A 15,793-nucleotide genomic window follows, 5' to 3' on the forward strand; every position below is an offset into this window, starting at 1 on the left:
GCAAAGTATTCATGCTGTTTTGAATATAGTCTAGAGATTGTTTAACTCTGTGTGATACCTACAACTCCCAGAGAAAGACCCATCTCTCTGGGTAGAGTCCATATACCCACTTATTTTTCATGGTTTGTATATGTAAACAGAATGTAAGGAATTTGGCTTTTGAAGATGGCATTATCCTGGAGAACTTTTGGTATGATGGAAACATTCTGTATCTGTGCTGTCCAGAATGGACTCGTGACTGTTGACCCCCTGAAATGTGGCTAGTACAATCAAGGAACAGAATTTTTAATTCTTTTATATTTTAATTAAATTTAAATAGCTGTGTGACCAGTGATTACTATATTGGACAACTCAGGAGGCATCATGGTGTAACGAAAAAGCTCTAGAGTTAGATATACCTCAGTGTCAGTGTTGGTCTTGCTATATTCTATTTAGCTGCTTGTACAATTTACTAAATCTTAGTTTCTCATACACACAGTGGGGCCATAATTCCTTCTCCACGGAGTTACACACACACAGAAATAAAAATTGTCTAGAAAAAGGATTAGACGTATATATACCAAAGTGATGTGCCTGGTGAAGGAGTCGAGTAGGAAAGAAATGGTCAAAATAGACTGTAGCCTTGGGGCGCCTGGCTGGCTTAGTTGGTAGAATATGCAACTCTTGATCTCTGGGCTGTGAGTTCGAGCCCCACGTTGTGTGTATAGCTTACTTTTTTAAAAAATTAAAATTTAAAAGTAGACTTTTATTTATCAGGGATGTTTTATGATTTGTCAAGATAATCAGTGTAAGATGTTACTCATGTATATAACAATGTTTAGAAATTCATTTTTTCCTCTAAGTATTCCTACGTAGGTCCCCAGTCATAAAAAATATATTTGAGTCTCTTTACATAAATGTCATCTTTATGTATTATTTTGCAAACTATTTCACTCAAGATATAGGTGTAGGAGATCTACTATATTCTTTTTAAATGCTACATAGGATAGAATCATTTGAATGTTATTGTGTATTTAACCCTTTAATTTATTGCCCTTCGGGTGCTTCCAACTTCCAGTATTAAAAACAGTACTTTTTTTTATTTTATCTTTTTTTAAGTAGGCTCCATGCCCAACATGGGGCTTGAACTCCGACCCTGAGATTGAATCACATGCTCAAAAATAAAAATCTTTTCAAAAAAAAAGAGTCGCATGCTGTATCAACTGAGCCAGCCAGGTGCCCCTAAAAACAGTATTATATTGTGTTTTATAGGTGTATAGTAACAAGTGATATTGCTCAGTCATAGAATATGGGCATTAAATAATGCCACATTGGTTATCAAGTTTCATATCTACCTGTTTATATGTGGCTTTCTCATATCCTCACAAGTATTAATGTCAGGTTTTATGCCTGTTGATTAGTAACTTTGGGGTTTAACTTGTATTTTCTTGAAAAGTGGAGTGTACTATGTTATACTATAAAATTATAGTAAGTGGGAATATTAGGTCATGGGTTGGAAAAGAGGCCTTAAACATAACCGTATGACAATTTTATATATGATTAAGATGGAGGGTAAAATTTCAAATACAGCAAAATTGAGCAGTCATACTTTCCTACCCCTGTCCTCTGTATCACTGTTGGAAGGTGTGAAATGAACCCCTACTCCTCCGTTACTTTAAACAGCCTTTCCTGTTTGTCAGACTATCACAACTAATTTTAGTAAGTTTTAATCAGTTGCCACATAGAGTTCAAGAATGCTGTGCCTCATCCCCCCATACTCTAATCCCAGCATAGGTCTGTGGGCAGTGAAGCAGTTCCTGCCTCCAGTAGGTACTCCCCCAATTCTCCTTCCCCTTTTCAATCTTTTGTGTAGCAGTCAGAGTACCTATTAGCATCTGAAAAAAATTTTTACTCATTTGTCCTTCTCTTTTCTTCACTGCTGTATTCTCATCCTGTCCAGCAGCATGTTTTCAGTAAATATTTATGGAATAACTTTATTCAATAACTGGTATTAGAAAAAAGTTGTTAGGGGCACCTGGCTGGCTCAGTCGATAGAGCATGTGATTCTTGATCTCAGAGTCATGAGTTCAAACTCCATGCTGGGCTTAGAGCTAAAACAAAAGAAAGAAAAAAGTTGTTAGCTCTTTATCTTACATGATTCACAAAAGTAAATTTCAGTTGTAAAAAAACCCACAAAACCTTGAACAAAACAACTTACAAAAGCCTTAGAAGTAGTATATGTTCTTAAAGTAGGGAATTCATTCTCAGATGCATGTAGTTCTAAGAAAACATTTCATTTGAACTAATAATTAAGTTAGTATAATTAACTTTTTTCTAGCAAGTTGATCTATTGAATTATATACCTTTGATAAACGGTGATCATATTTTATTTTACCTAAGCTACCATGGTTCTGTCATTTCAATTTAATTTTGAAAATAAAATTCCACTTCATTACTCATGAATTTTCCCCGTAAGTTATGTGGGCTATTTAGTCATTTTTATGTGTAAAATAACTAGTTAATTAAGTTTCTTCCTCTCCCCAACTATTTGCCTTATTCATTTTTGTCCCCTTGAAGTGCCTATTATACATTGAACAGTGGTGCTTCATAAACATCTGCATTAGTTTATTTACCAAGTAATCAGTTAATCTTTTTTTTTTAAGATTTTTTTTTTTTTTATTCGACAGAGAGAGACACAGCAAGAGAGGGAACACAATCAGGGGGAGTGGGAGAGGGAGCAGCAGGCCTCCCGCGGAGCAAGGAGCCCGATGCGGGGCTCGATCCCAGGACCCTGGGATCATGACCTGAGCCGAAGGCAGACGCTTAGCTGAGCCACCCAGGCAACCCTAATAATCAGTTAATCTTAAGATCTGAGTAGAGGGGTGCCTGGGTGGCTCAGTCATTTGAGCATCTGACTCTTGGTTTCAGCTGGGGACATGATCTCTGGGATTGAGACCCACGTCGGGCTCTCACTCAGTGGGGAGTTTGCTTGAGGATTCTCTCACTCTCCCCCTGCTCACTCATTCATTCTCTCTTTTTCTCTCAAATAAATAAATCTTAAAAAAAGATCTGAGTAGAAACAGGGCACCTGGGTGGCTCACTCAGTTAAGTGTCTGACTTGATTTCGGGTCAGATCATGATCTCAGGGTTGTGAGATCGAGCCGCATGTCAGGCTCCACATTCAATGGGGCGTCTGTTCGAGATTCTCCCTCTGCCCCTTCCCCCTGCTTGCACGTGCACGCTCTCTCTCAAAATAAAATAAATCTTTAATAGAAAAAGATCTGAGTAGAAGTTACGTAGTTGTGGACTGACTTTTATATTGCACATGTTCTCATTTTATGCTTTCCCTTCTTACAGTTCTTGACATGGCAAGACATGTGCCACTCTATCGAGCTCTGCTGGAATTGCTCCGGGCCATTGCTTCCTGTACATCCATGGTGCCCCTACTGTTGCCTCTTTCTACAGAGAATGGTGAAGAGGAAGAAGAACAGTCAGAATGTCAAACTTCTGTTGGTACATTATTAGCCAAAATGAAGACCTGTGTTGATACCTACACCAACCGTTTAAGGTAGTATACTTGGCTCATTTCTCTTCATTGTGCATCTAACTGTATTTTTTAAATAGTTTTGTGGGTTTTTTTAAATGACATATGTTAATTAAACACACATGCATACAAGCAAGACCTAAAACTACAAAGAAAAAGTATCCATCATATCCTACACTCAGAAACATTTATTCACATTGACTTACCAGACTTCTCCTTGTGTAGTCTTACAGCTATAGATATGGAGTTTATCTTAAATTCTGTCCTATTGTACCTGTTAAACAGATGGATGCTAGTTTTAGTCAGTATTGGGTCCAAAGACACCTTTTAGTGCTAATAAATACATATTGGCAGACATTGTTCTTAATACTTCCAATTACTCATTGTATGTAGATGCTGTTAGTGGACATTTGGGTTATTTTCAGTTTATAACCTCATTCATACATCTTATGAGACTTGTAGAAATCACACAGTAGATTCATAGAAATAGAATTGTTGGGTTTATGGATTACTTCTGTTTTATTGTGATACATGCTATTACACATGCTGTAATCCTTTTCAGAAGTGAGAGGATTCAATATTTATTTGTTGTAGTTATAACAAAGTATTTATCTTCTTGGTAAATTTAAGTGTTTAATTAATTTTTGGCTTAAGTTTATACCTCATTAGATCCAGATGTTAACAAAAACTCTTTAAGAAACGTAGTAAACCTTTTTCTTTCTCTTAGCAGAATCTGTTCAGTGGTTGTCTGTTTTATGTAAATTCTGATTTTTAAGGCATTTATACTGCCAGTGGAAATTTATTCTTTCATCAGTGGTCTTTTGAGTCAATTAATGTTCTTTACCATCTTTACAATATATTTTTTCTACCTATTCTCACTTATTTTTTTAAGATACTAAAATTTGAGAAAGAGTATACATCAAATGATGGCAGAGAATTGGTCACTGAATAATTTTTTTCAGGGAGGCATCAGCTGCTGCGATAATCCTGACTCTCTTAGTTTATTGCTCACTATCACTTTAAAAGCCGGTGGCTCACTGCCAGGCAGTTAAGAATTATAAATTGGATAAGAGATTAAAGAAGAGCCAGTTGGTAGAAACATAAAAAGCTGTAGGTTCACACTACTCTTTTACCAGGGAAGGAAAATGTAAAGGTATTTAATTTTTGATGGTTAGATTGTTTATGTTGTAGAGAAGAGAACATTATGTATGGTCCCATCCTTCATTGTGGCAAAAATCTAACTGGTAATATAGGCAGCCGGCATACCTAATAATACTGTCCTATCAAAATTGAACTGAAGGTCTAATTTTCTAATTGAGCTAATGTCTCATTGAGGAACGTCTAATTGAACATCCCATCTCTACCCTGGCCATCTCTGTTCCTTATTGTACAATAAACATATAGTTCTTGACAAAGCAATTAATATAAAATATACAGTGCTTTGAAATTCCCTTGTATATTTTTAGGGGAATCTTGCCCTGTGTTTCTGTACCTCATCTTTCTGTGTTTTGAGGGTATTGTACTAGTTGCAATATAACAAAATTGAAACTTTTTGAAACCTTGAGTGTTTTTTCCCCAGGAGTAATTTTATTTCTTAGATGAAAAAATTGTGTGAAGATTTGGAATGTAATCGTAATTACCACTTTCATTAAAAATAATATCACAAATTTATGGTGGTATAAATGTGAAAATAAGACCATTAAAATAAGAACTGTTTATATTACATATTTCCTTAAGCTATAATTTCTATTGGATCCTACAAAAATGGATTTATAGTGCGTTGAATTCTAAGGTAATTATGGAGGATGCTTATTGCAGCATATGGAATTTGTATACTTAAAGCACCTTTTTTTGTTGCTTTTCTTAAGTTAATATATTTCCTGTTTCTATAACATACATAGTATAATTTTTTAAAAGTAAATTTGAGGGGTGCCTGGGTGGCTCAGTCGTTAAGCATCTGCCTTCGGCTCAGGTCATGATCCCTGGGTCCTGGGATCGAGCCCCGCATCAGGCTCCCTGCTTGGCGGGAAGCCTGCTTCTCCCTCTCCCACTCCCCCTGCTTGTGTTCCTGCTCTCGCCTCTCTGTCAAGTAAATAAATAAAATCTTTTAAAAAAATAAAATAAAAGTAAGCTTGACTTATGTATAAAATATGTTGATGATTCACTATAAAAATATAATTTCAGTTAGAGGATAACTGAATTTCATTTTGGAGCTTTTTGTCTTTCTACTTTTTCTACTGGAAAAAAATTATTCTTCAAATTCTTCCTTCTTCAATAAGAAAAATGGCACTTCACACCTCTAAATTCTGTACCAATGAAACATACATGTAAAGATCATAATGACTGTTCAGAGTTCATTTTATTTATATTACTTTATCTTGATGGGTGACTCTGTACAGTAACTGTTTTTAATATCTGTTGTGATGAAGAAACAATGCTAGTGAGTTTTACATTAGGATTTGATGAATATTCTCCTTAGTTAGGGTTGTTCATGGTATCTATTATATTTTACAGCATCTGTTAGAAAAAAACCAGCAGGGGCGCCTGGGTGGTTCAGTCGTTAAGCGTCTGCCTTCAGCTCAGATCATGATCACAGGGTCCTGGGATCGAGCCCCGCATTGGGCTCTCTGCTCAGCAGGAAGCCTGCTTCTCCCACTCCCACTCCCCCTGCTTGTGTTCCCTCTCTCGCTGTCTCTCTTCTCTGTCAAATAAATAAATAAAATATTTAAAAAAAAAAAAAAGAAAAGAAAAAAACCAGCGAAGACATACATGTTATAATATCCCTACTTGCCTTTTCAGGTTTGGTACATTGAGAATTCATTTTCTACTTCACACAGAGAGGGGATAAAATCTATTCTCTTCCAACCTGTCAGGACTTAAGATGTATTTCTTTTCATATTTTCATTATAATAGAACTCTAATAAAGTGAGCAACATAGTCCAGTTTCCTTACAGATTTTATACCCACAGAAATCAGCTAAGCTCAATTTTAACACCGTTTGAAAGTATAAAACTTCCTATCCCCCCACCTGCCTATCCCAGCCCAACGTATTTTTTTAAAAAAACCCAGGATACTCTTGAGAAGATAATGGTCAAGGCAAATATGTTTTGTTCATTGATCACTTTTAGGATCTGTTCTGTTGCATTATCAGGGTTTGGAGATGTGGCTTTAAAGATAACACATAGGTGTATCTCAGCTCAGAAAATTTTTACATTATTTTTGTCTCTGCTCTCAGTAAGAAATGTAAGGGTGAATAAAGTACCGCTTTTTAGTATAGTTTTTTTTTTTTAAGTAAAGTAAGAGCAAGTACTTGTTTACTAATTATGTTTTTATACTTTATTGCCTCTCTTTTTCTCCTCTTGTTGACTTCTCATTTGCTACTTTTGTTTTAAAGCAAGCATACACAAAGGGCATGCAATTTTTTTCCCTTCAAATGAAATTTTTTCAATATGTTTAACCATTTCATTATCTTAAATAAAAAATAGATTTGCTGTGTACTCTGCAAAAAAGGTCTCTAGATTATGATTGTGGTTACATATAATGATTTTCATTGAAATTATTTCTTCTGTGTATATTACATTTTTTATCTTCCTTTTATGGATGAGAAAAATGAGAGTGTTTTGTCCCAGTACTAAAAAGAAGTTTACTCTCAAGCTGGGAATAACCTGATTGAGATTATTCTTTCCCAACTGATTTTGATCTCAAAATTCAAAGAGTGAAGGAGATTTTATGAGTGAGTTGACTCTCTCCCAACCATGCTGGAAACCTTCTATAAGAGGAAAGCTAGAAAGATACTCTTAAGAAACTGAAAAGGCAGATCATTTACCTGGCTATTACCTAATTTGTATGTTAGAAATTTGTGATTATATTTAGATAGGGGAGAGCTGGCCTGGTCACAAGAGCATGCCTGATTTAAACATTTAACAGGTGTTTATTGAACGTTCATGGGAGCATAGCAAGAAAATTGGGTCCTTTTTCTAAAGGACTGACAGATAAATGGGGTTAACAATAACTTGACAGTTTTAATTACACAGTCCATGGCATATTAGAAGTATAAGACATTACTGAAGAATCAAACCTGATTTGGAGACCTATGGAATAAGTAGGAATTAGCTAAATGAAGTGGGGCAGTGGGCTGGTATGCCAAACTGAGAATAAGTATCACATATTCAGGGAAACCTAAAGAAATTTTGTATGACTGGATATAGTATATGGGTGGGAGATGAGGCTAGAGAGGAAAGCAGGAGCTCAAAGGTGAAAAGGGGTGTATTTACAGTTATTTGCTCTTAAGCGTGGTGATGAGCTACTGAAAGGATTTCAGAGATCTAATCAGATTTTCATTACCCAACTTTCTATATACCCGAAGGCTCGAACAAGAATGACTGCTTAGAGGAAGAACTAGAGTTGTTGCCACGGTGGCACAACACCATGGGAATGCCTTTGATGCCTAGTAGTTCTGTAATTCCTGAGTTTTTGCTATTGTGTGTATGAGATGTAATTATAGATGCATGTATATATCAATGCAAACACATGTATCTGAAAAGTAGCTTCTGAATTTTAATTTTTGAAATAATAGACTCTAAAGCATGTGTCACATTTCCTTCAATTATAATTATACCTTAACAAAATGATTACCTCTTATGGATGAGGCTAGTTTGATGACTGGTGTAGGACTCTGATGGGGTTGATATTTGCTGGAAACCAGAACACTACTTAGGGAGTGAATGTAGTACTTCTAATTTATTATATTCCTCTTTTCTGGCTTAAAGTTGACCATTCCTTAGGTATTTGTTAAATATTTACTGTACAAATTGCATTGAGAGCCTCCTAAAGATGATTACTATTTTAAGTCTTTTATTCATGATTCTTTATATTTACTATCCACCACCGTTTCTAACCCTTCCTTTCAAGATTCACAATGTATAACTGCATAGAGCTAATTTGAATCTAATGGGTAACGTAGATGAACTGATTAATATTGCTGTGGACTCATTATTAGTAAGCATTTAGGTTAAGATAAATCAGGAATAACATTCCTTTTAGAAGCACAAAAGAATAGGCAAAAGTGTATCACTTCAGAATAGAGAATTTTATATTCAACGTTTTCCAACTTTTGTCTGAAATAGACAAGATTAAAGGTAATTAGTCATCAGGATTTTTTCAGGAATGAATTTTTTAAAATATGGATGACATGTTTTATACATTAGTTATATATCAATTTGAAAGCAACTGTGCCTATGAGGTTAAATGTAATTTTCTACTTAGGCCATTTTCTTCCATGATCTATCACTTAAAACCTAAACAGTATTGGAGCATTTCAGGATGCTTTCTTCAGGAAATTTTGTACTTTCTTGTTCATTTGAAATTTTTTATAATAGTTTAAACAAAAATGGGGAAATGGTTAATTAAACTATAAATATTGGTTCTATTTAACTTGCTTCAATAATATAGTTTATTACTTTATTTCAGAGACATTGTTCAGAAGCCACCTTAGTAATCACTTAAGTAGAAAGAACAGTGGACTTCCAAAATGATAAAAAGCTGCATTTCCTTTGCTTGTCCCCGGCCATCCTAGGCACCTGTAAAGAACAAAGAGTTGAATATTTATGCACACAGGACTTACACTCTAAGTGGAATTAACTCCCTTGGTGATGGTTACAAAGTTTCCTAACCATAAACACTCCCTCTTTCCCTTGCCCTCAGTGTACCAGTATTAACCCTTTCTTTCTTGCCTAATGCAGAAAAAATTTACTGGCTTCTTGTTTATTTTACCCACAAAGTCTTAATTTCTGGCTTTTTTCTTCAGTTTTATACTTTAATGATTTTTGTGTCTAATACTTTTTAATTTTAGGCCTACAAGCAGTGGAAAGAGATAGTTCCGCAGGGACCTAAAGAGAGAGCTAGAGAGATGGTGACAAAGCACATTGAGAACGAGAGTGGGGATCAAATAGAATCCAAAGAGGCATACAAGGTGTCAGCAGAGTTACCCACAGGCCAGAGAGAGCCTGTGATTAGATGGTCATTGATGCATAAGTCCAGAGTTACTGCCACTTAATTTTGTACCAATTACAAGGGGTCAAAATCTGGCGAAAATGAATTTTCATAACTGTCAGATCGATGACTTAGGCAGGCAGAACACCAGAGTATTTCTTGCATTCCTTTTGTTCTGCCAGTTTGAAATAATTTGGTTAGTATAGTATTTGTGTTTTGGCCTCTGTGCTTTTATTGATTTCCTTTCTTTTTTCTTGAGAACTATAAAAACTGATTTAAATTGTGGGGTAAGTTATGATAAATATATAGTAACAGAGTTATATAAAAAATATACGGAAGTAATATTATAACCTTAACTTCTATGTAGTACATACAGTTTCAAAAGTTCTTATATATTATTAGTTTTCCCTGATCAATGCTGTAGGCAAGAAAATATTTATTATTGTCGTTTGACAGAGAATGAAACTACTGCTTAAGACTTTAACATTAAAAACTTACCAATAGGTTATAAATCTGGCATATAGCTCCCCAGTCTCCTGATGCCTGTGATCTTCATGATTAAAAACAAAAATTTTTATGAAGAAAGACAAGTCAGTTGACCGTTATTCCAGATACACCATTGCTACCTCTGATCAGAATAGTTCATTAATCACTTAGGCTTTATGTGTGTAGAATGGCTAGACTTGAGGCTTAACTGGTTCTTGAAAAACACGTTGATCAAATGCCAAAATACAACTTATTCTATTATTTAAGTGATTAACAAAAAAACTCATAAAAAATTATAAATTGACTTTATACTTCTATCTCCGAAGCATCATATAACAATATGAAATGATTATTCTTTATCAGATTACATTATATGAGCTTTATGTTTCAGGACAGTGTCCACTGTCTTTATCTCAAACAGTATTTCAAGCACTCTGAATTGTTGTGGAATTTGAAGTGTCTTGCTGAGTAAGATTTAGTTTGTAACGAATCCTTCTGGGCACATCACAATAAGTAACCTGTCCCATATTATCTATAGGTGTTAGAGCTGTAAGGGGACTCTGTGGGGTTCAGGTAGCTTGGATCCTTCTTTTTTATAAATAAGGAAAACAAGGTCCATAAATACTGTGATTTGTTCTAGGTCCTCTGATGCCTGCATTCTATCTGATACCCTCTCTCGTTCTCAATGCGCTTTGTCACCATCTCATATTTCTTTAAGTATGCATAGCATTTGAGTTGTGCCTAAGCAGTAATTACTACATTACTGAAGTAAACCTCAGCCTCACTGTTTTTTGGCAGGAAACAACTTTATATAATTATCACTTACTTGAAGAGTGGGTCAGCTTTACCCATTTGATGTTTTGCTTGCTCAAAAGAATTAATAAAAAGCACTCCTGAAAATTTCTTGGTTATTGATGTGAAGATACGACCCCTTCAGCTTTTACATAGCAGTACTGGTGAAATTCAGTTTCTGCTGGCTATTCCAACCTGTGTTAGATCAACACAAAGTTAGAGTATAGCCATAGTAGTTTGGTTTCCCTTTTGAATAAGTATGACCATTCATAGCTTCCTTGGAGCAGGAACAAAGGCAGTTATTTTATCTTTAATCTATATGGACTTTTGCTGCTGGATTCCAGTAGGCAAATAATCCTATGTAGTATACTTAGTATTTGATACTTCACCAAAAATTTGAAAGAGGGACTTGCTATCAATCAAGTAATCTGAATTGCTAACAAGGATGCGACCCAAATGCCTCTGTGCTGAGTTTAAGGTGCTCTGGACATTGCACTCCTCTTGAACAGCATGGAAGCAGCCATCCTCTATTGTCGGTTCCCTTAGCTATCTCAAAGCGTCTTCCTGGAGCAGAGAAGTTCATCATATTCAAAAGTAACTGAAATCTCTTGTAGAAATATCCACTTCCTTTTTATCTAACTAAGCACTAAGATTTAGTTGACCTCCTGCTAAAAAGGCGTATTTTCTGTCAGACTCTCTTACTGTAACTGCTTTAAGCTAGTTCCTCTAGGGCTTCAGTCAGTTAATAAAGAATTTCAGTTCTAGCCTCCTACTTTTGTTTCTGTTGGAAAAACATTTCCTAGTTTCTCCTCTTTTTTCCTCTACCTCTAACACCTACAGAATGAAAGAGGCCTGCTTTCATAGCCAGGAATCATTTGTTGTAACCATACATATATATATATATTTTTTAAGTTTCTTTTTTTGATGACCTTGAACAGGTTTAGTCGTTCATCAGCCTTTTACTCGGTGATGGAGACAGCAGTGCCAACATTTATTTTACTATCTTTTATTTGCCTCAGTTGGATTGTCTCTTGGTGAAGCATATTATTTGTGGCTACTCCATTCCACAGTAGCACACAGTACCTTCATTTTGTCCTGTGATGTTTAGTCTGACCTAAAAATTACATTTTTATCTAATCTAGAAATCAAGACTTATTTTTAAAGGCTTTTCATACCTCTGTTTTGAATATTTCCTTCTCTTATAGTGCTCATTTATGCTTCCCAAGACAAGGAAGATTTTATTTACAATTTTAAATCAAATTGAAAACTAAAACTGGTACTTCCATTTGGAAAGAATTTAAATAAAAACAAAAGGGAATCAATTAAAAACTAAGCTTTAAACTAACAGTGGAAAGCATTCATCTTAAAGAGGTCTTTGCTCCATTTACTGGTGCATTTCAAGAATTATTTTCATGTTTTCTGGAGATAATTAGAAGCAGATAGTTCTCCACAGTAATATTTTTAAAAATCTTTTTGCTTACTTTTAATCTTAATTTGTTTGGGACTTTAATCCCTGGCAAAGTGGGGTATTATATGATGCATTGGTTTACAGAAAAATGTAGAAGTTTCATTTGCTTATAGTTTTAGACTCTTCCTCTAAGATGGTAATTCTTAATAGTTCTGGAATCTGGACATTTCAGCATGTTGTCTGCAGACTACTTCTTCAACATGGCTCTGCTTTTTAAATGTTTATTTCAATTGTGTGATAGTTTTGACTTCAGAATTAGGAGTGCAGGGAATGGAGGTGATCTTTCCTAATGTTCTACCAAGAAAATAGCTGTATTAAGCTGTTTTCAGTTTACAAATTATAAAAGAACATAATTCTGGTATTTTGCATTTAGTCTTAACAAAAATCCAACTTATTTTGGGTGATAGTGTTAGCAGAGGCAGGTCACTATAACTGAATGTTGAGTTATGGTTTTTTTCTTTTCTTTTGTTTTTACAAGAAAGATTTACCCATTTTGCTCACATCCTAGTTCAGATTATATGTCACAGAGCCAAAATTTGCTTAATTTATTAGCCTTTTAGTTGGAATTCACAGCATAGTGGAAAATGTTTGCAGATAATTCTGTGCAATAGTAGAAACTTCAGTTGATTCCTCGTATTTCTTCAGGGCAGTGATCACAACCAGATTCAACGTATGCACAAAGCAGCGGATACCATGGTAGCGGCCGTCGCTGATTGCTTTTACCATGTTGGATCCATTGTCAGTCTCAAAGACCTACTTCCAGCTAGGTGCCTTGAACTCAAATAGCTTTTCCCACAGACTTCAGGATGTGAGCTAAGGTATGGCCTTTTTTCATGAGCTGGGCCTACATATGGGTTGACAGTAACCTGCAACTTTTATAGAAAAGAGACTACTGGCTGTAGTTTAATATTAGACAATGACTAGTTGTAGTCATCGGTAGGCAGGGAGTATGTGTTCTTCATATATTTGAAGTACTCTTGCCTTTTGGACATTCTCCCTTTTTCTCCTGTATGTTTTTGTCAAGAAGATGATTCACGTAAAAATTTCTCATTTGAGCCTGGTGTAAAGGTCTAAAATATATCTGTTTTATGAGTTACTATTATCTTTAAAATGAGATATATAAGATCATTTTTTTCACACATTTGATATAAAAAATAACATTTTTTAAACTTGTAGATTTTTGTACTTTTTTAACATTTTTTTAAATTGGTGGTCAAAAAAATTTATAAAATTTACCATCCTGACTATTTGAACTATTTTAATAATAGGAATGTCTCCTACTAATCATCTTTTAAGAACTGGAATTAGGAAATTGGTATTCATGTATAGGGCTTGAAATTTAGAATGAGTAGTTTTTCCAAGGGTAACTTGCTCTAAATTGCATTGATGCAGTTTACTGTCCATGCCAGACATTCTTATTTCTTCAAGGAGAAAGTATCCTAATTCTGGAAAAATGAGCTTCACTTCCATATCTTTCTTCTCTGCTTGGCAAGATGTGTTTCTTAAGTGAAATCTTTATTGAGCGTATAATGGATCAACTGATGACAGGTTTTAGGAAACCATCTTTTATTTTATTATGGCTATAACCGTAACTCTTCTGGTTTTTCAAACTACTTACTGTTGTTTTCCTATTATGGTCATTGGCCCTATTACTTAAGAATTTTTTAAGCCCTGGTATTAGAGGAAGAATCATTTACAATTGGCAGGGAGAGAGAGTACTTACAAATACAAAAGGAGTACTGTCAAGCAGCTTATGTACTTTTCTTGGCCCTCATTGTTTGTCACTGATTGTGAATAGCTGTTGGTAAATGCAGAAATTGAGAATCTGTTGGAGCTTATCTACCAGAATTATATCTTTAAGAAAATCTCAACTTCATAGCTATAAAAGACCCAATATCTTGTTTGATTCTAGCACTTAAAATGCCGCTATTTCAATCTTAAAATATTCATTCACTATATTCTCCTTACATATACATGCAAACGTATATGTTCATATACACGTGTACACATGCAGGAGTTGATGACTGAAATGATGTTCAATATAACATCTACCAAATGGTCCTGAGTGACAAAGGAAAGTTGACCGTGTGTTCTCTGTGACTTCTACCTCAGGGAAGATAAGAGCATAGGAGAAAAGGCAATAACCCAGTGACACATTAAGTCATCTTGCCAGGTTAAGCAATATATACCTTATAGTTAAAAATGTCTGTGGATACTCGTTTTTTCACACACTATGGGAATCAATTCAAAACACATGCATAATACTATGTATGTTTACCCTTGCTACCCACCTGAGTGGCACTTCTTAATTTACCTCTTATTATCTCCCTAAAGTTAAGCACTGAATTGCTTCTGAGTAGATTTTTGTCTTTGTGATAAGGAACAGTTCATTTATACATAAATAACCATATCATTTTGTTAAGGACTCTTCTACCTTTTGTCAGTCTTTGTATAGTTCTCTAAGGCTCCATGCCCACTTTGTGAAATACTGTTTTAATAAAATTGCCAAGTCCTTTTGTTGGTAGGTATACAACTAGAAAAATAAGTGATGTGTAGTCTAGATCGTACCTTAGCATGAATATTTTAAACAACTTTATTTATATGTGATTTCAGTTCATATTATCTAATGTATTAACAAAGATGTAAATTTTAGTATATAAGATGTAAAATTTCAGTATCTAAGCAATAGTGTAATGATTATTATGTAAATAATATATGCTGAGAGTTGAAATAGAAAAAAGGATATTGATATTCACTTGTTATTTTCAGTGACTGTTATGATAAAATTCTGTATTCATCTAGAAAATTTAAAGAAACATTTTGATGCCTTATAGACTGAGACATTGTTGTGGTACATCCTATTATGATGTAAAATTTGATACAAGGTTGGGTACCTTTTAGACCCTGAATAGGTAATGCCTCTAAAATGATTATGTCCTAAAACTTAGTGTTTAAATACAGTTTCGATGTATAAAAGCACATTATATTAAGATACCTAGCAGTGAACCTGTGTTTAACTCTGGAATATTTCTTTTATTTTTCCCCTTGGGAATTAATACATTCACTGTGAGTGAAATACAAATACTATTAAGGTGAAAAACTACATATGGTCCTTTGATTCCCAAGTCTTAGAAGACAGAGGATAGACTTCTGTTACTTTTAGATAATAGAAGTGACTTCTCTACTTCTAGGTATTTATAATTAGTGTAAGTGTGTTTTTAAAAGTGTGAATCCAAGGACGTATCAGGTATCTGGGTCTTCTTACAGTATGGTATTTCTACAATGTTTATTGATTGATTGATTGATTGCATTTGAAGGAAGAACCTACCCAAAACTTTATTTATTATGCTAGGCATTATTGTATGACTTCAAAAGCAACAATGAATATAGTTTAAACTATTTCTGCTATATATCATATGTATGTCAAATGAAATGACACTCTCCTTCTGCTTTTAACCACTTTTTTACTTACAGAGGTACTTATTTTTCAATTCTAAAATCTTCATTTTCCTTGCATTTCTTTCCATATTAAA

General features: G+C 34.5%; 1 protein-coding gene across 10 annotated transcripts in view; it reads left to right on the plus strand.

Annotated features, from left to right (window-relative positions):
- BIRC6 (baculoviral IAP repeat containing 6) overlaps nt 1–15,793 on the plus strand; it is a 227,097-nt gene that overhangs the window by 186,740 nt on the left and 24,564 nt on the right. For 9 of the 10 annotated variants that reach the window (XM_078056150.1, XM_078056152.1, XM_078056156.1 and 6 more), the window contains one exon: nt 3,337–3,547. In XM_078056150.1, the coding sequence (XP_077912276.1) occupies nt 3,337–3,547 (211 nt within the window). Of the gene's footprint in view, nt 1–3,336; nt 3,548–12,905; nt 13,079–15,793 lie in introns of all 10 variants that reach the window. The other variant, XR_013441642.1, reaches the window with a different exon arrangement.

Source organism: Halichoerus grypus, chromosome 10 (genome assembly GCF_964656455.1).
Source record: "Halichoerus grypus chromosome 10, mHalGry1.hap1.1, whole genome shotgun sequence".
NCBI classification, from domain to species: Eukaryota; Metazoa; Chordata; class Mammalia; order Carnivora; family Phocidae; genus Halichoerus; species Halichoerus grypus.